Here is a 24005-nt window from a genome sequence, read left to right on the forward strand (position 1 = left end):
CAGCCTAGGCCTCTCGGAGACGAGACGGGAAAAACCCCATCCATATGAATGGATGGGGACCCTTGCCGGGGTGCCTTGCATAAATTCTTATCGCGAATTACTCCGGGTTATAGTATCATTCCGAAGTTTCCGCGTTTCAAAGTGATACTATATATTATAACTAAATGCAGAGCAATTTTCCCATCAATCCGATGCTCCATAAGGATCAGGTAAAATTGGAAATACAGAAAGACTAACAGAAAACAAAAGAGCGATTCGCCGGGGCGTGAGACTCCGCTGTAGACGAAATATAGCTCGCATCGCTGGCCGCTCACCGGACGGCTGGGTCGAGGCCCCGGCGAGGAGTGGGCCAATTGCCGGCATGCCTTCCCCCTGACGGGCGGCGAAATGACGAATCGGGCATCTTTGGTCGCTGATATCTCGACTCACAGGTCACGAGGGCACAGGAAATTTCACACATTTCTTTTTTTTGCATAAATCTACAAATGTGCAAAGTTTGAAGCAAAAGTGGGCGTTACACTCCGTTAATGTTCCTTGTGAGTAAAATATGTTGTGATTTGGCTAGAAATTAATTTCTTTATTGATGGTCAAACTTTTGATGCAACTGAAGTTGATCGTGGGCACGTAGTAGTACTAATTTTTTCCTTTCCCTTAGATTTTGTCTCCTTTGCCTTGAAAGACTGAATGCCAGTTACAGTTCTTCCTATACATTCAACAAGCTGAAAAAGGTATTTTTTATTACTAAATGAATTTATGTAATATTGACAAATTCCATGCTTTCAACATCTATCACATTTATGAACTAACTTTGTAGGTGCTGTGTGACTTGCAGTGAGGGCTGTTTTTGCTGAGACTATTTTTCTATTGAGGCATTCTTTTAAAATGTAAGTTCATTCAACACGTTATTTATATCATGATTTTATAGTTTTCATATAAATATAAACTAAAATGATGTAATTTCAGGTCTACAGAGCCTCTGACCGTAAATGAAATAATAAATATACTTGAGGAAGAGGGTGACGAACACAGGTCACAAACAATAATTATAACTGGAGCAGAGGAAGGTGCTGAGGCTATTACGGATGCAAATCGCTACCTTGGTTGGACAAGGTTCTAACTGACCATCAGCTGGTTTTGAAAAAACCTTGTCAAAGTTTTAAACAGCTCTATTTCTATTACTAATAGGAATTTATTTTTGATTTCTTGGAAAATACACAAGTGATCACTAAATACACTGGTTTTATTACTTTAAGAAAATATGCTATTTATTTTACTTTTTTACATGTTTATACGAGAAATAAAATAAGTAAAATGCAGTTAGAACCTTGTCACACCAAATATTAGTTTTGTCTCCTTGCAGTTGGAACTTTGTCACTGTTCAAAATCTGTTATTATTTTACATAGAGGAATAAAAACCGGTGCAACACATAGAGAAACATAAACTTAGTTATCTTGAGTGAAAACACCAAATATTTCAAAAATGTCAGTTAGAACCTTGTCAAACCAAGGTAGCAAAATGATACTGACGAATCAGATGCTGAAGTGACTGGGGATCCAACGCATCTACCACGACATGTTTCGGATGCAGAAGGATAAATTCATTCGAAGGAAAGGCGGAGCAAGTTTCGTGGTCTCCCCTTGATAGTAGACAATACAAACCTTGATACTTCTAAATTATACAAAATATGGCTAATATTTCATTTTTTAAACAGAAATTTTAAGCTTTTTCCTCGCAGGAACTGCTATGTTATGGAAAACATGGCGCATAGCTGTTTGTAAAAGGAAAACCAATCAGGTTTGGGTTCAAACTATGGTGTCTGATGGAATCAAATGACAATATAGTTCACGCAGAGCCCTATGGTGGATTGTGTACTCAAATCCCTAAGTCCGATCTTGGGCAAGGAGGTGATGTATTTGTGGGCATATTGGAAAAGAGTCCGCTAGAAAAAGATTCAAGGCTGTCATTCAATAACCTTTCCACATCTGAAAAGTTACTGTACACTTTAAAGCAAATTGGAGGGACTGGCACACTACGTGAAAATCCAGTGAAGTATGCAGATTATGGGTTAACAGAAAAAAATACATTGAAAAAAAGCTAGAGGAACAACGGACGAAAGAAGCAATGGTGATATACTTGTTATTAGATGGAACGAAAATGCAGAGGTAACAATGATGACAAATTGTACCCAGGGAAGAAATAAGTTTGTAAACCTTTACACAAGGAAAGAGAAAAAAATGTTACTATGCCCATTCCTCTTGCCATTGCGGAGTACAAAAAAAATCATGGGAGGAGTAGATTTATGCGACCAGCTATTGGCCATATTCAGGGTGAACATCAGGACATAAAAGTGGTGGTGGCCATTTTTGGCCTGGGCAGAAGACATGTCATGTGTTCATGGCTGCTTGTTACACTGACACGTGGGGAGTACATTGGACCATTTGCAGTTTTGACGAGAATATGCTCTTGATCTTGATGCGCTCATGAGGCATTTTGGATCTCCATCTGCTAGACATGGTTTCATACAATCACATACAGGGGCTGATTAAATCAGGACTGACCACTTAGACCATTTGATAACTAAGGAGTCATCAAAGTATTAAGTATTTGCTCAAAGTAAAAATATAAAAAGTTTATATTAGCAAAACATGAAATATTTCTTTGCACCCAAAATGTTTTCTTGCACTTCATGAGAAATGATGAAATATTTTGTCTATAGTGGAAACACCCGGTAAAAACTGTTTAAAAAATGTAACTCATCATATCCGGGATGCATCCGAATTGAAGATATAAAAAAATGAAATGACTAACATGCAACAATGAAAAAAAGTATCTTTATCATTCCAATACTAATGAAGACCATGAATTTAGTTCACTCAAGCATCCACAAACAACTTGAGTTGCATATAAATATCTCTGGATTGAATAATGCAAAAAAATTTAAAAAATGATTTTTTTTGTTTCAATGAGTTCATATAAAGTAATTCAGGTTAAAAAATTAAAATATTTGTAAAAAAAATCATTTGGGCACTAAGGGGTTCATGCCAAATTCAAACATGACATCTCAACATTTACTTTCGGTCACATATTACACACTCTAAGAAGAAAAATATCCTCTTCCAATTGACATTTCTCACGCACTGTATATTGCTATTAATTTTTACACAGATTTACAGAAAGACATTGTTCTTATCTCTGAAATGTTTGTGTTCTTAATGTGTTCTTCCTCTCACTGATTACTGTTTGCAAACGTGGTCCTCAGATTGTCCCTCAAATATCAAATATCTTAAAAGAAAAGAAATATCTTTCATTTGAAAGTAGACACCATGATAGAAATACTGTAGGGTTTTTTCCACATATGCCTGGGTTTGAGGGACAAAAAACCATTTAATAAATTAAAAATACACTCACATGGAATTTAAATTAAAACTTTCTCTATTGTTTCACAGCTGTTTTGGCCTAGTAGTAACGTAACGCATTTTCATTTTGAAAGACCAGGGTTCAAGCCCCGAGTAAATTTCTTTCAGTCTTCCATTTTCAAGATTCTTTTAAATTTGTTCCATCTTCTTCAGATTTCATGATTTCGGATGTTTTACATTTATTTAACTACATCAACATTTATGTCACTGGCTAACCCTTGCTTCGAATTTTTCTTCCTATTGATTCACCCAAGCAGAAGTGATGCAACTGTGATGCTGTCATCAAAGTGACAGCAACTCATTTCCAAAGCAAATGATTTTAAACATACTGTCTTCCAAGAGTTTCCCAGGCTCCATATGGGAGAGAGAGATATAAAATCAGGAGGCACAAAACTCTACAAGCTTGGAATGAATGACAGAGGGGTATAATATCACTTTGTGGAAGCCAGGAACAGGAGTGATGACCTGGACTTTACAAGAATAGGCTATTTCAGCGTAATTTCAGCACACATCTCCAGGATTTGAATTCCCTGCCAGTACTTCATGGGCTGCATATTTCAAGAGGAGATACCTAATCGTGCAATTTTAAATAAAATATACATGTCAGTGAGCAAGCAAGTGTCAGCTGAAGAAATATTGCAATCAGTAATGACCTTTTAGCAGCAAACAAAAAGCCGGGTCTCTAAATATAACAGGGATTTCATAATAAAAATTGATCACACCGGGTGTTTGTAGAGGAGGATATAAGGGAACACCCACCAGAAATGAGAAAATTGTTCAGGAGGCTCTTCAGAGAGTGACCTAAGTAACACACTCATGCACAGTGCAGTATGCCATTGCAGCCTCAGGAAAACTGCTTCCTAAAGTTTTTATTGTCCATGCCAGAACCTGGAGGTGATTTTAGTCCATGAGTGTGTTAAGAAACTGGAGAGTGCATTGTAAAACGTTTTTGTGCATTCTAAATCTTGAAAACTTACGAAAAGGTTGCATTTCAAGTTGTATAAAATATGTTCTCAAGCCATACGTTTACAACAATATATTTTTATTGCATATTGATTCCTGGGGGACAAACAAAACTTTCCATTTATAATGAACTATTTATCGATGAGGAAGGAGAACCGATAAGCAGCAAAAAAATCATAATACCGAAGTGCACATCCGTGTGCCAACCGTGCGATGCATATTATTACACGCAAGTAAGGCTGTTTATTGCACAAATCCAGAAATCTTCCTCCTTCGAGAGAAAAGAGATTTCCTCGTGTGAGGAAAATAGGTTTCCCTAAAGACTTAAAGAAACACAAATGCTAGTGCTCAGGTGGCAGTTTTATATAATGACCATGTTGCTTTTCAATTTGTGCTTTTCGTTTTTCATGACAATTCTCATTCAAATGCTTTGAATGAATTGAAGAGGCTAAATAATAAATGAATAATGAAAAATTGAAGAAGGCAGAGCCTTTTTAGGTATTGTTTAATTTTATACTATGGTGCATTATATTATGGAGGTATGTACTCCAATTAATGACCTTTCATGCAACAACAACTACACGTGGGCATAAGTTCTGAAGATAGGAAGAGAAAACCAAATAATATTGCTGCAAGAAAAAGCAAAGAAAGTGGAGAAAGTGGGAGACTGTGGAGGCCATGGAAAAAGAAAAGGGACTAGCTGACAAGCAAAACTAAATACAGGACCATCAAATGAACATAGACGTCAACCAGTGCGGGCTATGAACCATTTTGAGTTGGACAAGTAGCAAAGTACAGGTAATTGAAAGTTCACATGTATCTTCAATTCGTTCCCTAACGTTTACAGCTTGTTTGAGAGCTCTAGGCACATAAATATGAGGAAAGAAGGACTCTCACAAAGAAAGAAGATTAAGTTTGAGGGAGGAAAGCATACTTCACCTATTGGTCGGAATAGGGAATAATGGTTGGCAGGGTAGCCGAAAATGGCTTTTTGGAAACTTAAAATTGCAACAAAGCATTAAGGGAGAACTTCAACCTCCTGTCCAAGCTATTACAAGTTAAAAGAGCTTCAATCTATTCCTCTAGCTCTTCAACTATTTAAGTGTTGAGAACAACATTTCTTTCTTCCTTTCCAAAATCCTATTACGCACAAAATCTTAGCCTTTTAACATCGAACTCAGTATCTCCAGTCTATCCAATCTGCTTCAATAGGTTCTTGGAATCAAAATACAAGGGGAAAAGTTATTAAGCAACTTAAATAAAGTTAAAAGGGCATTTCCAAACTATTGCCAAGTTAATAGACTACTGGACAGAAACAAATGTAAAAACAGCAATAGCAATGATTATAACTTGGAATGCTCAACCTTGATCATATAGGTAGATGGGTAAAAATCTTCCCTCAGGAGGAACTCGAGAAATTTTCTAACACAGAATGTATGTTCTAAATATTTGCTTTGGAAATGAGTTCCCTATACTTTGATGTGAGCTACACAACGTTATCACTCCCGCTTGGATAAATCTTGGTGACGGGGTGAGTAATTCGAAGATAGGGTTAACAAGTGACATGAATGTTCATTTAATTCAAAAAATGCGAAACATCTGTAATCAACATATCTGAAGATGGAATATATTACAAAAAAAGATAAAGTGGCAGACTAGAAAAACATTACCATCTCAAACCCCGGCCTTTCAAAACAAAAACGTGAAACGCTACCACTTGGCCAAATCGACCTTAAAGGCAAATTTTTTCTTTTAATTCAACGTAACCATAGTTTTCATTTTTAAATGCTTTTTTCTCTCAAACCAGGGCATATATGGACAAACCCCTTGACCTAACCCTTCAACAGTATTCCTTTCAAATAAAAAAGTTTTCATCTTCTTTCTTGACTTCACTTACTATGAGTACCCCTGTCAGCCACTCAACTGCCTGTCACAAGCCCTATTATCATTGTGAACAAATTGCAACTATGCTATAGACTTCAAACCACTCTCGATGGTAAAGAAAAGCTATAATATACCTAATTATGACATTTTAACAATGTACGGTGCATTTTTTTCCATTATTAATTCAATGAACTTGGCAAAGAGAGAGAACAGAAATCATTCTCAAACCAAAACATTCATCAGGCCACCTCAACACACTCAAGCATTTCAATAGCAAAAAATTAATGCAAACACGAAGCTAAGACTTAATCTTCAAATAAAAACCAAGGCAAAACATTACGTGCAATTAGAAATACCATACACTGCAGCATAAAAACCATATTCATAATAAATTGATAATGATACTCACATGGAGATTGTAATTGTGGAGGTAAAATAATCAACAGTTAACTATTTATACTAAACCACTTTCAAATGTAGAACTCATTTCTATTTATTTCACCTACCACATGAATTCAAAACTAGCTATATTGGAGGACACAAAAAATCCACATCACACTTGTCACAAGGGCTTCCATTAGCCCATCAAACTTCTGAATGAAATTTATATACATGGGAGAACGTTTTCACTCAGCTCATCAACTGCCTGTCATAAGCACTGTTATTCTTATGAACACAATCACAACATTGCATTAGACTTCCAACCTGCCACTGCTATTGGTCAAAGCCACAATATGATGGTGGCATTTAAATAATCTAGATTTTGGATGAATTTTTTCCCATTGCAATGAATTTGGCCAAGAGAGAGTTAGAATAGAAGCCATCCACACTAAAAAATGAACGAGTCATCATTATTATTCTTTAACATTTACCCCAAAGGAACATAATTGGCACCGATCTGGTAAGACTTACCATTTAAATAAAAACCAAGACAAATACGGAGTGCTAATAAGCAGTTCCTTAACTTATAACACAAAAACCATATAATAAATTGATAATGATACTCACTTGGAGATTGTGGAGGCTCTGTGCAGGGAAGCTAAGTCAATGGGTTAATCAAAGTCAATCCTAAGTTAAATGGGATGGCTACATAACCACAGCTCAATCACCACGACAGAATCCTGAAAAGGAAAGAAAGCAACGGTGAATTAATACAACAGAGTATATCAAAACAAACACATTGGCAGTACCTTTCCTCACCATACAAAAACTGATTACAGCTACTACTGTGTAATATGTTGTCATCCTATGGCAAGATAAATTGGAAAATTAAGATGAAATCTAGATAGCAATGTCATCAGGGCAGACAAATAGTCATTGCAGTAATAATTGTAAGGAATAACGTTAGGATTATGACCAAAAAAATTTCATTTCAGCGATTCCACCCTAATCCAAAATGGGTAACACCACAGGCAACAGATAATACCTTATTTTGAATCTACACAGAACACTTACAGCAAACCACAGACCAATATTGGCTAGTATATTTAAAACATTTTCATGTCATCACAGAAGAGCCAAATATGCCAACAGAAAATGATAGCTGATTTATGGTACATATGACAACCTACTCGTGATGTGCTAATATTTCATTATAATACGAAAACTTTCAACCCATCAAGAAGTCATCATAGCACATGTTACATGTAAACCAAAGTACTGACATAAAACTAGCCAAAATCATTAAAATCCTCAATTAAAAACAAACTGAAATGAAGACATGACTAAATAGCACAACGGCAAAGTAATATACCATATTTGTCTGAATATAGTCTCCTCTTCTTTTCCAAAAATACCCATGGTAAAAGTAAAGAGGGGACTATATTCAAACCCTTTTTTTTCATTTTTTCCTGAAACTCAAGCCTCAAAACTAGGGGGGGACTATATTCAGAGAAACACTGTAAGTAGGACCATTAAATACTATTATTACCTTCCAACATTAACTATGCTGAAGTTCTACAAACCACAGGATGATACATTACGGGCAAAAGTGACGCCCATGGTATATATAAAATATAAATCTCAGCTCAAGACGAAGATCAAAGTAGACATAAAAGGAATCATTTCCCAAAAAAATGCTTTTTATATAACCACTAACACACAGGAACGGCTGATAATAAATTGCCAATACGCTATCCTATTGTACGAAACAAACAGTTGTGTATGCATGCAGAAGATCACATTAATTCCAGTACAAAACAGTGAAATACTCACCTTAGTATTTAAAAAAAACTGAGAAAATATTTTTTTATACTTATAACAACAGATTTTTAACTCACATATAACACTAAATGACATACTTAGACTCTGAACACGCTTCCTTACACACAAATAAAACCACAAGCCCCTGAAAATCTAACAAGTATTCTGGTATATTAAATGTCATATCTCAATAGTGAAAATTGCAGCACAGCACTTACATTTAAGTATTTAAGGAACAGAATTTTATAGCACTAATAATCCATTAGTAATGGAATTTTAATATGAACCCTTGTAGAGTATGGAATGACTGATATCTTTGGCTTCAATAATACTGAAATTTTTTATTTCTACATAACTAACCAAAGAATTTAAGAAATGATTGATACCTTCAAATTCAAAATAATTGGATTAAAGACTAAATATTGACAATCATATAAAACTTAGTTAATTCAATAACATCTAATTGATGGAAATTGCGATATTGCACTACAATGATCACAAACATAAATTGAATCTGTTCAAACTAAGTACATATACAGTTCTTGCCTCAACTTTAGCATTTGTGAACAATGGAATTATTTTCATATTTTTGATGTCCCTACCATAAAAGACATTGTAGCAATCTCTCTTGCCTCCATGTATGCATTTGTTTTAACCATTTTTATCCATAGCCATTATTACAATATAAAAATTAAATCAAAGTGTTAGCAAACAATTTGGCATACGAACTCCAAGCCAGAATTCCAACCATCATTTAAAAGGGAGGTAAAGAATACTTTACTATTCAATTACTTAAAAACTAAATAACAACTGATGTAAATCATTAATCCTCAACCACTGTAAAAAATTTAATAAACGTCTACCGCTTTCCCATCCAACGAATGAATTTAATTGTAACTGGTTTGGTTGTGACAAAATATCTACATCAAACTTCTTACAGGTGGCTTCGAATTTTGCATCACATACTTGAATGGCTGATATACAGATGACAAAAAATTTCCAATGAGATCCTCAACTGCCAGTCACAAGCCACATAATACGAGAGAACACAATTAAAACTATATATGTACTAACTTCCAACCTTCCACTCTGATAAGTGACAGCAATAACATGCTTTTTACATGTGTATAGTAAAATTAGATTCTGGCTGCATTTATTCTCATTAATAAATCAGTTAACATCACCAAGAGAGAGAAAAAAGAAGCAATTGACACCAAAACATTCACAAGGCAACATCAACATACTGCAACATTTCCCCCATCAAACGTTAAGGGCACCAAGTAGGTAAGGCGTTCTACTTCTACATAGAAACTAAGGCGAAAAAAAACCTAATGCATACACTGACACAAAAAAAACAAATTCATAAGAAATTGATAAGGATACTCACTTGGAGATTGTGGAGGTTCAGTTCAGGGAAGCTAAGTTAAAGCAGAATGGGATGGCTAGATAGCCACAGCTCAATCACCAGGACAGAATCCTTAAAAGGAAGGAAGGCCATATAGTAATCAAATGGTGTATCAAAAAACATGCACAAAGGTAGTATCTCGCCTCATATCAATTTCAGATACGTCTGAGTAATGTGCTCTCGTCCAATGGTAGGACAAATTGTAACGTTGAATTAAACCATAAAGTACAATTTCATCAAGGCACAAAAAGGTTTGGATCTTTATGGAACGAATTTAACTTGTGTGCAGCTATGATCAAAAATTGGTTATACTCACACCGTTGGAAAGAGATAATGCCATTTCTCGAATCTAAGTTAATTACGGCCCAATATGGAAGACAAAATTTATAGCGTTTCCATATTATCACAGAGGAGACAAAATTGCCAACATGAAATAATAGCAGATTGATGATACACACGATTGCCTACTTATGAAGTCCTATATTTTCATTATGATACTAAAACTTTTACCCCATCAATAAATCATTGTAGCACACGGTACAATAAAACTACACTACTGTCTTAATACTGGAGAAAATCGATTGAAATAGTTGGCAAAAACATTCTGAAATGATGGCACGACTAAATAGCACCAGTGGCATAAGTATAACAAACGTAATACAATCATAAAATATAAAAATCCAGACTTCCAGCGTTAATTACGCGTAGGTGTTTAAAACCAAAAGATTATATATTATGGAGGAAACATGGTTCACCAAGAGATAAAATGTACCGAGGGAAACAGTAACAATCATAAAAGCACTTCCTTCCCAAATACAAACATAAAATATCCGCAATCCATTTGTTGGAAACCATAAAGTTGAACAGCTGTCAAATATTAACTAGACAGAACTGAGAAACATCAACTGAATACGTTGGAACTTCAGCAGATAGATCCTTACCACATCAAAACAACCCACCAAATACGATCATATTCGTCATTGAAGTCCAATAACAGTAGCCCTCAAGGAGAAGATTAATGACTCAACACAAAATATCTAATCAATGGCAAGAATGTTTGTTCACCACTCCTGGAAGCCTTTAAGTTCATGCACAAGCAAATAACAGAAACACTCCTTACATGGGTTACACAAACGAGCAATCTAAAAGGAATTCTTTGTCCCATTACTTATTTCACATGCCTCGAACTAACTTTGTGACTACTTACCGGCAGCTACACACAAAAAACAGATTTCGTAACTATTCCCAGCGAGACATTTTAAAAACAATTAATAAACTCCTGTATGAGTTATGGTTGATTAACGTATTGAACTACGTACTACCAATTTCAATTATTCATTACTAACATAAACCCGTACGTGTTAACCCCAACGAAAATTTTGTATACAATTTCTATACAGGATGTATACAATGTACACATTTTGTATACAATTGTATACAGTTGTATAGAATGTATAAAATGTGTAAATTGTATACAATGTATACAATTTTATACAGAATGTGTACAATGTGCACATTTTGTATGAATTTGTATAAAGCTGTATAAAATGTGTACATTGTATAAATTTTATACATTTTATGAAAATTTATACATAGTTGTGTAGGCTGTATAAAATTTGTACATTTTATACATTTTTATACAATGTAAAGGTATGTGTGCATCAATGTGTATATATCAGGGTTTGGGAGTTAGAGCACCACAACTACGCTCAGATTCTATTCTTTACACCGTAACACATTGTTACTTTTTAAAACGGTGTTAAAATTGTTGCTAATTATTTTTTAACTTAAGAAATTGTTATAAAAATTTAGAGATCCACTAAACCATTCTTTTGTTGTTGGTTAACCTAATTAAATTAAAGAAATTGTAAGATTTTGAAAATGTTTGTAAAATTGAAGCTAACTTTGTTTAAACATTAGTAATCGTTATAAACATAATAGAGTAAGATTTTATCATTCATTCCACGTTTTTCAACCGTATAAAATGTGGGAATTCTTCATTACATAATAATAGTTTTTGTAAAAGTTGCTAAATTTGTTTAAATTTTAGTAATTGCTATAATCAACAAAGAGTAAGGGTATATTGTTCAGCCAACTCTTCTCAACCGTACTACATGCGGAAATTGTTAAGTTTTTAAAAGTTGCTAACTTTGTTTAAACTTTATATTTTTTAAATAAACAATGTAGAGAGTAATAAGTTCATAATTTGTTGTTGTTTAACCCGTACAGTATGTAGAAATCGTTAATGCTCATAAATTTTATTAGCATTGTTGCTAACTTGTTTAAACTTAATTAATTGTTTTAGACAATATAAAACTTCAAAATAGCGTTAATTTGTTGTTCTGAAACTGTAGAAGCGGTAAAAATGTCCAAAATTTTGTTTTGTTGAATAGTTTATAATTTCCTCCCGGAGTCCAAGCTGTATAAAAAACCATTAACTTTCTTTATAACAATGAAACTGGAAGCTTGGTATAAATTAAAGTGTTATTAAGTGGCAATGCTTACTTTGAAATAATTTTAGCTTTAGGAAATTAAAATATCAGCGAGGAAATATGTGAGTATTTAATAATTATTGCATTCAGATTTGCACAATACCAATGCAGATAAACCATATCCATTGATGAAAACTAACTGAATACAAATAGCAACTCTGAATGCAAAAATTATTCGAATTGGCATTCGGAGTTTTTCCTGCAAGTTTTGGTTTTCGCTCATTATTAATATGGGTTTCCTGTCGAATACAAGCACCTATAGTTTGGAATTGGTGATTATAGCATTCACAAATTTCCTCCACAGTGACATTTATTAACTTTTTCGTTGAAACCATTATATTACGTACTTATCTAAAAATACGGATTAAAAATCGTATTTCGAAACTTGCGCCGCTTGCGCCTTAACGACCGGCGGCCATCTTATATAACATGTGACTTACAGCGCCCACAGCCTACGCCACAGCCATCGCAACTAAAGCACGAAAGTTTGGTATTCATTTGTAGGTACTGTATTTTTGACTTTGTGAATTTTGCTGTGCTGTAAATTATTATTTTACAAGCAAATTTACGTTGACGTACGCCATGGAAGAGGAAAATGATCCCTTTTTCGCTGTGGAGACTGGCAAGAAGTGGCTCTTAGGAGTACGAAGGGATTTGAGGAAGATGCCTTTGCCAGCATTGACCCATCCACTATTTACTGACCATTTAAATGTAAGTAAACGGAAAATTTTTCTCTATTCGATAGTAAACCACCGAACTTGTGTGTATTGAGCCTTTCAGGACTAATTTATTTCTCAGTGTAATTAATATTTTGCATGATCTTTGCGTGATAAAAATACGATCCATTCAGACCGATTAAGTTTAAATATCAGTTCTCGCCGTAAAATACATTTTTAACCTGTTCTTTATGGCATTAAAGTATTATTCTCCTTCTCAATGAACTCGTATATGAAGTGTTTTTCTTACAAATGAATAACTATTGAGAATATGTCGAAGAATTATAGTAATTAATGAGCAGTTCAGGACATAGCCATCAATTAACTCTCCGATCATTATCATTTAGGTATTGATTTGTGTCTTTAGTGAAATATTCGCTAATGCCTTACAGTTAGAAGAGGATGCAGAAAAATACATCTTCTGGAAAATGACGTGAGGCCCTTCGAGGATAAAAACAACAGTGTGAATGCCGGGATCAGAACATTCCATGAGCATGAAGAGCCCAAGGAGGTGCAAATGTACCATGTAATCCCCGGAAATGGTAACGAGGAGGTTGATGAAGATAATTCGTATCTATTGATCCACATTCTTCCTGAAGGCATGTTTACACTGTACAGTAACTCGTAGGAGTCATTGTCTAAATGTATGAATGCATCAATTTACACGAAAATGCACCATGTTATAGGCACCCAACTTGTGTGAATGCATGAGCAGAAATATAATCTCTTCTAATTTGGTTCTTGCATTCGTACACGTTCTCTTCTGGTCCATTCACGCAAACAGACATTCACTTGTACAGGTTAATGTGCTTTGTGAACAGGCCTTAATACAAGTGAGGTTCCCACTTCTGTAGAAAAGGAGGTACAAACTTGAATGAAGTATGGGAGCAAACATGAGCAAAAAAGTGGCTTTTCTTGAATAATTGCAACTTCTCCAATCAAAGTGGAAAATAAGTCTTTTGCTTCGCTCTCCCCTGGTAATAATATTGAATGTGACGTTTGTGACGGTACCTCAAGTGAAAACTTGCATGTATCATTTTGAGAGAGTGCCTGCAGTTATTCCTCAGACTATTCAGAGCATTAGGAAAGAGAAATGTCTGAAATCATTTTCAAACGCGTAATATTGTGCATTGATAGAAATTCTACTCTGTGTTGGAGTATTCCATGTTTACGTTACGTTATTATTTTCTCATTATCTGATCATATTATTATATCTACTCGACATGTAATGATATGCATTAAATTAAATGATTCCCTGCCGGTTCTGGCCCACTAATTTTGACAGTCATTATGCCCCTATTAGTCTTATTTTAAGGTCTGTGTTGCCTCTCATGTAAAAAAGCTTGAGAGATTGAATGTTAAGGGGAATAAACTGCCAGTAATTGTGTTATACTTCTATTGGATATTTATTCATTGTTTTTTGTGATATCTCCAATGAAAATTGTAGAAATAATGTTTATATGTACAAAAATTTGGCTTTACACATTGTGTGTAGGTTGTACTCTTTTTATGCAATATATGAAACAGTGCAAATTGCGTACAATCTACACAAGTTGTTTGATGCCAAATTTTTTGTGCAATGTACACATTATTTATGCAATTTGTACTCAATTGTGTGCGGGAAATCCTGTGTACATTGTGTACAGATCATATGCAAAATTTTCATTGGGGCTATCACATCCGCATGATAGTTAAAATTTAAATTGGCTGTAAAGATAACTCCCTAGTCTAGAATTTTGGTGGTTCTCTCAAGGTATCCATTGTTTATGTTGCAATTAAATGTAATCGGACTTTAAAGTGATGATATGTGACTGGTACACATTTCTTTAAATTAATTCTCATAGAAGTAGGTACTTGAACACCGGCAAAATAGATTATTTCAACTGCTCTGTAAACATAAACAGTCATCTAATTATTTAATCCTGCAATATAATTTTTAATCATCAGCATTTGATAGACCCGCATTTGGTTTTTTCTTCTGCTTAACATCATTAATAAATAAATGTAATAACAATCCAGGTGGGACACTTAAGGAACACAAGATGTCACATTCATTACACTAGAGAGGAAGGATTTAATCTTGACCACCTGGGTTCTACCATTAAGACAGTTAATGATAATTTTAAAAGATTACCATCAATGCCATAACATGTCAACTTACAAAGCAAGTGGTAAGTGATGACAGTATCAAATGTTTTCTGAGAATGAGTATATATTACATCACCTTGATGCCCTTCACTGAAGGGTTTTAGAATGTAGTATTGCATGACCACGAGATTCGTAGTTGAAGAACTTTCTTCATGAAAACCATGGTGCTCTGGTATAGCTATATCTTTGTAGGAGAGGATATTAGGCTTAAGTGCAAGACTCTCTCTCAAGATCTTAACAACAAATGACTGGATTAAAATAGGTCTGTAATTAGTGGTGTGAGTCTTATCACCTGATTTATGGGTTGGGACTATATAAATACTTCTTAGGTTGGATGGTTAGACTGAGTGAGGGAGGATATGCTAAAATCTCTTGACAATATTTAAGCACAAAAGGTGGAATACCACCTGGGCCTGGTCTCTTTGTTATGCATGATGAATTCAGTTTCTAAAGTACTCATGTGATTGTGTGGTGTTGTTGTAAATAAGTGTGTAATATATAGTTAAATATAATTGTTTTATCATTACAGCAAACTGTATCTGGTTTTCATTTCCTTTGTAGACCCTGTAAGACCTGAATCTCACTGATTTTTTCTTTATTAAATTTATTCACTACAAGAGTTCATAAACCCACCGGAGGGTGTTCCCATAGCATTCAATAACTATGCAAAACACATTAGCATGTTACATTACGCACAGGAACACTCTCGATAGCCTAGACAGGGTGTTCTCAAATGTAAGTAAATGCTGCGAAACGATGAAGATGGTAACTCACAGGGCGTTCATGAACGCTTGGAAACATTGACAAACAGTCGTAAACATAGCTAAACGCTATGTAGAGTGTTTGTGAACACTCCAAGGCGTACACATTTCCGCTCGAGGACACACTGGGATAGTGTTCTTTGAGTGTTCTTCGCTGTTCATGATCACCTCCATGGTGCGTTCTTAAACAATCTGAAAAAGGTCACATTTTCGCCAGGGTAATCATTCATCAATGGTTACTAAGCAGACACCCATGAAACTTTTGAATGAAGAATCCTTCCACCTTGATAAGGTTGTCTATCATGTGAAGGAATCATTTTGGTGTATATTCTTGTAACAATATGCAAAAATGGTATTAATATCTGGAAGGGGACGTCCTATGGATATTGGATTTTGGGACTTATGGATATCCGACAGACGTCCGAGGGAAATCGCGGGATTTTCATCGGATATCCTTGGCCCATCCGCAACGTCCGCATTGGATATTCGTCGGACATTGTTGGATGCCCATGTGTTGTTAGGGCTGTATACAAATTTGGCTTTACACAATCGTATAAAAATGTATACAATTATATACAGGATGTCCTGTATAAAACTGTATACAATTGTATACAAAATGTGTAAATTTTATACAAATTTGGCTTTACACAATTGTATAAAAATGTATACAATTGTATACAAGATGTCCTGTATAAAACTGTATACAATTGTATACAAAATGTGTAAATTTTATACAAATTTGGCTTTACACAATTGTATAAAAATGTATACAATTGTATACAGGATTTCCTGTATAAAACTGTATACAATTGTATACAAAATGTGTACATTGTATACAAATTTGGCTTTACACAATTGTATAAAAATGTATACAATTGTATAAAATGTATACAATTGTGTAAAATGTATACAATTGTGTAAAATGTATACAATTGTATACATTTTATACAATTGTACACATTTTTATACAATTGTGTAAAGCCAAATTTGTATACAATTAATACATTTTGTATACAATTGTATACAAAATTTTCATTGGGGAATGCACCGTGTAAAGAGCCCTTATCAGACGACGACTAATTTTAAATGCAACAATCCTTTGATGTCGTAGGAAAAGTAGTGCATATAGAATCGTCAGGATGTTTATCCTGCTAAATATTATATCAAACTTCTTAGATATTATGAGACTAACGTAAACAATTTTCATTATTTCGTCATTGAAATACGAATGAATAGCTGATAATACATCATCACGAACAAAACTTTAAGGGTTATACTAGCGTACGAAACAAATAGTTGTCTTGAGTATGCTAGAGATCACAATAATTGCACGAGAAAAGAGCAAAACACGCACCTCAGTATTAACGCCATACCCACATGACCAAACTCCAGTAAAGTGTTACTTAGTAGTGTTCTGAGTAATTCCTAAAAACTACTAATTTGCACTCTAGGAAATTTTTAATTAGTACTCTAGCAAAAACATTGCTCTCGCTGAAGAGTAGAAACAAGCTCGATTGACAAAATAAGGTGACGCCGTGTTGATAAACAAATGCAACTACATATATAGACACGGATGTTATCCCTCGCTGGTACAACACTACATAGAAATTAAACCAAGGCATTAAAGTATGCATTACAAAAAAGCCGGCAAATAGCTAACACCAACATATATCGACACCGAAAAGTAATAGTGACATGCGTTATTCATTTCGAGCCTTTGAATTCTATTAAAGCACCATATCCACCAATAAGTACTTACGGCTACCCACTATTGAAAATTAACCATTTCACTTCTGATATTCATTAACGCAGAACTCAGGCCTTCGCCATTACTATGTACAACTAAATATCACATGAATCATGAACATTCAAATAGTTAATAAAAATAATTGTGGCGTATTTCCAATGATTAGGAAACTACAAAAGGAATGATCTAGCCGAAGAAATTGTGAGTAATGTATCAAATGACATTACCTGATCCATCTGGCTTTAATAAAACAGAAGCACACGTTACACATTTCGTAGACTCAGGCCCTTGCTATGTAAGTATTCATGCACAAGATAGAATTCAAAGGTGAAATCAAGTACGCAGTAAATGCACACGAAGCTATAACACAATCAAACATAAATGAAAAAAAGAGATAAATTAGCAAACAAAAAGCAACTTCTCCCATTGCGGACAAAAAATCATTTGGAGCGAGTACCCGGGCAGAGCACAATCATTCTAAATTTCCTGGAGCAGTAATAGTGGCGCCAAAAACTTTGTTATATGACCTCTGATTAAAACTTCACTCCATCAAAACAGTAACATACATATGATTACTTGAACTTACTCAGGTTGGAATGCGCACTCCCACAAGCCCTGATTGCGGTGGAAGATAAGAATACGGAGCTCAGCGATAAGAATGCTATTAAAACTTCAGAAGAAGACGGCTCTTTCGAAGATGACAACGCGAGCGATGAGCAGGGAATAAACTAATTTTGGGTGCTTTCCAATCACGTATCTGCGCTGATCTGTTTGAAACTGTTTAGCTCAGAGCGTGTTCCAATCGCACCTGTGACGTCATCTGCGCTAAACAGATGGAAACACATCCTGCACCGTTGTTCGTCTGCGCTAGCAGACGAAAATTATGATGGCGGGAAGATATTTTGCTGACGGAAAATGAATTCCACCATCTCAAACATAAATATGATGATCATTTGAGAATAATAAACAATACTTTGGTCTAATGTATTAGATAAGATTAACCTCGTAATTTGGGAAGCATAAATTTTTTTCGTCAAACATAATTAAATAATGAAGCATAACATTGCTAACAATAGAACAAAAGGCGTCAGCAAGAGGAGATTTTCTCGAGTAATTGGCCTCATCAAAAGAGTTAGAAATGGAAAATGTAAGCTAAACGAAATTGTTATATTGCTTAGATTCTAAGCTGATTTATTTCATTAACTTACATGGATATCCTTAAAGCTGAGCGAATTATATACAAAGTATCCTTCAATGTTCAAGTGACGTTATATTTGCATTCCCTTAATTGTAATTCAGTACCTACTGCAAAATTACTTTAAAAGCGGCAGATTTATTATACGGTGCTAACATTTTTTACGGCTTTACCTGCGTGATGTGAATAAGTTGTATATGTATCTCAATCCAGAAATGCGAAGTAAAGTATACCTGCCGGCACTGCAGCCTCACAGGAGAAATGGGGGAATTATTGACCCACGGATGCTTCCTTGGAAGGAAACAAATTTTCCTCGAAGAAAATACTAACATCTTATTCTTTCCTGAAGAAGAAGTGAGTGCACTCACTCCACTTCCACATGTGGAAGGGGAAAAGGCAGACACGGCACAGGAATGTCAAGTTACAGATAGTAGGTGTTAATGGTGTTACACTCTTTGCTCTAATTTTGATCCTAATTATTTGCATCATAGCCCAAAACATTTGTGTATTATGCCTTACTTTACAGAATTTGATTGGCCAGAGCCTGCCGTATTGGCATTAATTACTGCATATGAAGCAAAATCAGATGAGCTTAATACTGTTAAGAAAAGGCCTAAATTTTGGGAAAATCTGTCTGCGCAGATGAGTGACCTTGGCCACAAGGTTATCTAATTTTCCATTTTGTACTCATTAATAATGATAATTCTAGTTGAATTCTGTCAATCATTCCTTTTTGTTTTTATTTTTGAAAGGTAACTGCATCACAGGCGAGAAACAAATTCAATAATTTACTTGCCCGATATAAAAAATGTGTTGACAATATGGGACCTCATGCCTCTGGAAGAGCACCCATGAGGTTTAAGTATTTTGACCAATTTCAGGAGATATTTGGCCATAGGAATAATGTATGCTCCTCATATGTGGGAGGGTCATCTCTGATGGCTAATCCCATCCGCTCTGCTAAGGCCACAAATGTTCCTCTCACATCATTGGAGCCTAGGCTCCCCTCATCTCACATTGCTGTTGAGCCTGGAACTTCTGCATTAACTAAGGAAATGCTTTCCAGTAATGCAGAGGGAGGTGAAAGAGCCAGGACGAATGTTGTGGATGTGATGAAAAAGAAACCTCCCCATGGCAGTGGGACTAAAGCAGCAAGAACAAGGTGTCAGCTGGAACAGCAGTGGCTGCATCATTTGAAGAGATGCGAGGAGAAGGATGACAGGCAGAAGGTCATCAATGAACAATTGATGATGATACAAAGAGAGAGGATGGTACTGAAAAAGAAAAAATTAGAAATTTGGGAGGCCATGGTAGAGGAGAAAAGGTTAAATGAGCAAAGAAAGGAAGATGAGAGGAGGGATAGGCACAGGGAAAGGATGCAGGTAGAGAGGGAAAAAATTAGGCTCCTGCAGAACCTTCTCACAAAAAAGGGGAGCCTTAACAGCAACGATTAAGTTGTTATATTTGGAAAAGTCAAGTTTTATTTTTTTGTTTCACAGTTGTATTATTTTATTTCCCCAATGGAGCCAAAGAAGGTGAGAGATATTCATATCCCCAAGTGAAGGCACAATTATTTATATCACATAACCATTTTTTGTGATATCTTGCCATTAAATATTACTCTTTTGGTTGTTTTTCTGTTTAATCCTGGTTTTATATTTTTTAATTCTATGTATAATGTTTTTTATTTTTCAAATCAGAAAATTTATTGATGACCTTATCAAATGGATTTTATCTTCACCATTCTTCCAACTGCTGTCTATGCTGTCAATGTCCATGTCAGTCGGGTTGCCTCTTCCGCCAGTACAGCCGTACTGAAGTCCATCTTCTCCACCTTCACTGCCATTGAAGACTTCACAGTAACCCTGGCAAGGGGCCCTTACAGGGTGCTACCATCCAGGCCAAATGGACCCAGGTTTTCTTATGAGGTTGTTACTCCTCCTTTCTGTCCCTTGAGAGACAGGCCCCGGGCTTGCCACCGGCAAAGCGGAGTTTTCAGCTTTATCACCAGTCTTAAATATTGGTGTAATGTGGCTGAATTTCCGGTAAGAGGGTAAAAGACCATTATCTAATGAATGGTTGAAGAGCAAGGTGAGTGAAAATGCCAGTGATTCTGAAGAAATATTGGTGGAATACCATCTGGCCCAGGTGATTCGTAACTATCCAAATTTACAAAATAATAATAAATCCAAAAATACAATCACTGAGGAAACATTTGCCGGAAAAGGTTCATCCTCCTATCCACCTGCAAAGGATTAATCCCCTCAGCATGACCATCAGCATGACCCTCAATATTCATGCCTGCATCTTCCTCATCTATCATAAAATCCTCATCTTCCCCTTCCTCTAGGCATATGTTATGCAGCACACAGCAGCTTAAAACTATTTTGGTCATCATCTGGATGTTTGATATTTCCAAGTATTTTAAACGTCGAAAGCGACCTTTGAGGAGACCAAACGCTTTCTCGACAACCATTCTTGTCGAAGAATGCAGAAAATTAAATTCTAAATGTTGGGGAGAAAGAGCACCATTATCCTTAAAGGGAGGCACAAGCCATTGCAGGGAAGGGTAGGCAGAATCTCCAATGATGAATTTATCGCCAGGAAACAATTCCTCAACTTCCTCCTCTGCAAACCTGAAAACCTCCGACCTCCTGAGGACTCTAGCGTCATGGAGTGATCCTGGCTCCCCACACACTACATTTGTGAATCTCATGTTGTTATCCACAATACCCTGCAGAATTATAGAAAAAAATTTTTTCCTATTGCAGTAATCCATGGCATTTTCCAGGGGTTTTTTAATAGCAATATGGGTCCCATCAATTGCTCCTATACACCCACGAATGCCCCTCAGGTCCTCAAAACCCTGCTCAACTGCTGCGATTCGATTTCCTCGTGGCCATTTGATTTGGTCATTTATAATGCTGTTGAGCCAGTCCACAACACGTCTTATGACTCTAAATGAAGAAGATATAGAAATATCGAACCTATCTGCAATGGTTCTCAGAGGCTCAGTATTAGATAAATACCACAGGGTCAGGAGGAAACTTAGCTCCGATGAAATTTTAGCCATGCCATCTGGATGGTGTGGAATTGATCCACTTGCTTGAAGGTCGTCTGAAGGAAGAAAATATTATTTTATACTACTGAATTTGGCTCTATAATATGCTCTGATATTCTTTGTACAATAATTGCAGTCTTGATGCTCACCTATCAAACGATATGCAGTTATGCGTCTCAGCCGAAAGTGACTACGGAACTGCTCATCATCGTAGCCGTGTGCTGTGGCAAGGAAATTGTGGACGCGCACCTTTCTTCTGCCACGTAGAAGCAGCTCGAACAAGGGGAAAATTGCATCGTGGTCAGCTTCCCCCTCATTCTCATCGGAAGCTTTAAATTAAAATTTTCGAATTTGAATGCTTTCAGAATGGTCGCATCAGTTAAATCCACATTTTTATAATTAACTCAAGGATATAAGGAAATGGCCGATCGCTAACCGATTACTAAATAATGCAGCTATCGATAAAAGATCATTAATTACTATTCTTACATGAACTACTCATGTTTTCCCATTCATCGCCACTGCTGCTGCTGCTACTCGACATGGGTTGCATCACATAATCCAGAACCAGTTGGTTCTCCATCACGGAGGACGGAAATACACTGCCGATAGTTTCTGATATATTAAAAAAAGTTTATACTAATAAACAAGCACGCGCTCATGCCAAGTTATTTACATATTCAAATACATAAAACATATCAATAATTTGAAGCAGGAAGACTGACCAAAGGGGCAAGGTGAGCTACTACTCTTCTAATGTGTTGAAAGAATACGTCGATCTCCTTGAAGGAAACGAAATGATTCGTCGATGTAATCAATAAACGTCGATGTAAATTATTAGTAACTAAACAGCTGGAAAGCAAGTCAGGTGAACGGAAGCTCTGAAATGTTTAAGGCGCAAAAAACAACATAGAGAACCAACGCGCAGCTCTATGGCGATATTTGATTATTAAGTAGCAATAATTCCATTATTTTCTTTCAATTGACACTTATTAATGCATTTATTAAATACAAAATGAAATAGACGACCAATTGTGTTCATAATTTATGTTTCGAAGGTCAGGTCAGAAGCATCAGTTCATTTGAACATTCAACTTTTGCCGCCGAACGGTCCGCCATTTGTAAACACAACGGTGCAGATGCGTTCCAATCGTCTGTTTCAGTTTGCGCTAGTGTGTTCCGTTCTGTTGCGATGTGAGCTGATCTGCGCAAGGTGATTGGAAAGCACCCTTTGACGCGCAGGGCGATAGCGCGATAGTCAGGACGAGTTTCCAGAAGATTCCACTAGATGGCGGGCGAATTCAAATTTCCCCCACCTCGGCTTAGCTCACCCTCCCACAGGCCTACGACTTCGCTTCTGCCCCCCATCAGAAAGAAATCTTGGATCCGCCCCTGGCCATGGACGTCACCATTATTTCAGATGGGAGTTCAATCAATATATGTTCGAAGTCCACACACTTCCAAAAATAGAGCAAAATTAGTGGCATCACAATATTAACGAAAAGAATTTTTTTTGGATAGTAAAAATCTTTTCATACAGTTCCCAGCGCCATATACGTGAACTAATTCACCAAATTCGAAGCCTATCCCCACCCCTTCTTCATGAATACCTCCCCCCTCCACTGTCGAAACCAAGTCCCTCTCCGTCCTCGTGGGGATGACTCACTCAGGGTCACGAGCATCTTCCCACCCCAACCCCTTCCACGCCATCCCCACTCCATTGGATCGGAGCGTCGGAACGGCGACGACGCAGTTTCTCACAAAAGCGGTCTCTTTGCTGCATGCGGGGCCAGCAAATGCGAACCACTCCTTCTCCTTACATTCTTGCCTCCCCTCTCACGAGCGTCTTCCCACCCCAACCCCCTTCATCGCCATCCCCACTCCAACCGAACTGAGCGTGGGAACTGCGACGGACACAGTTTCTCACAAAAGCGGCCTTTTTACTGCGAGCGGGGCCCGCAAATTCGAACCACTCTTTCTCCTTACATTCTTGCCTCCCCTCTCACGAGCGTCT

General features: G+C 36.2%; 1 protein-coding gene and 2 long non-coding RNA genes across 3 annotated transcripts; 1 reads left to right on the forward strand and 2 right to left on the reverse strand.

The window, feature by feature from the left end:
* Window positions 1-7277: 7277 nt before the first annotated feature.
* On the reverse strand, window positions 7278-18439 carry LOC124173063. Its single transcript, XR_006868373.1, has 3 exons — window positions 18322-18439; window positions 9854-9943; window positions 7278-7385 (listed from the first exon to the last, which is right to left on the reverse strand). It is a non-coding gene; the product is annotated as an uncharacterized LOC124173063 (long non-coding RNA).
* On the forward strand, window positions 12738-15760 carry LOC124173059. Its single transcript, XR_006868368.1, has 2 exons — window positions 12738-13074; window positions 13472-15760. It is a non-coding gene; the product is annotated as an uncharacterized LOC124173059 (long non-coding RNA).
* Window positions 18440-20847: 2408 nt separating the features above from the next.
* On the reverse strand, window positions 20848-22869 carry LOC124173049 (protein ANTAGONIST OF LIKE HETEROCHROMATIN PROTEIN 1-like). Its single transcript, XM_046552570.1, has 4 exons — window positions 22717-22869; window positions 22481-22606; window positions 22141-22320; window positions 20848-22047 (listed from the first exon to the last, which is right to left on the reverse strand). Exons 2-4 carry the CDS (start codon window positions 22572-22574, stop codon window positions 21131-21133), a joined length of 1191 nt encoding a protein of 396 aa, XP_046408526.1. The 5' UTR covers window positions 22575-22606; window positions 22717-22869; the 3' UTR covers window positions 20848-21130.
* Between the last annotated feature and the right edge of the window lie 1136 nt (window positions 22870-24005).

The sequence above is a fragment of the Ischnura elegans genome, assembly GCF_921293095.1.
Source record: "Ischnura elegans chromosome 13 unlocalized genomic scaffold, ioIscEleg1.1 SUPER_13_unloc_4, whole genome shotgun sequence".
Taxonomy (NCBI): domain Eukaryota; kingdom Metazoa; phylum Arthropoda; class Insecta; order Odonata; family Coenagrionidae; genus Ischnura; species Ischnura elegans.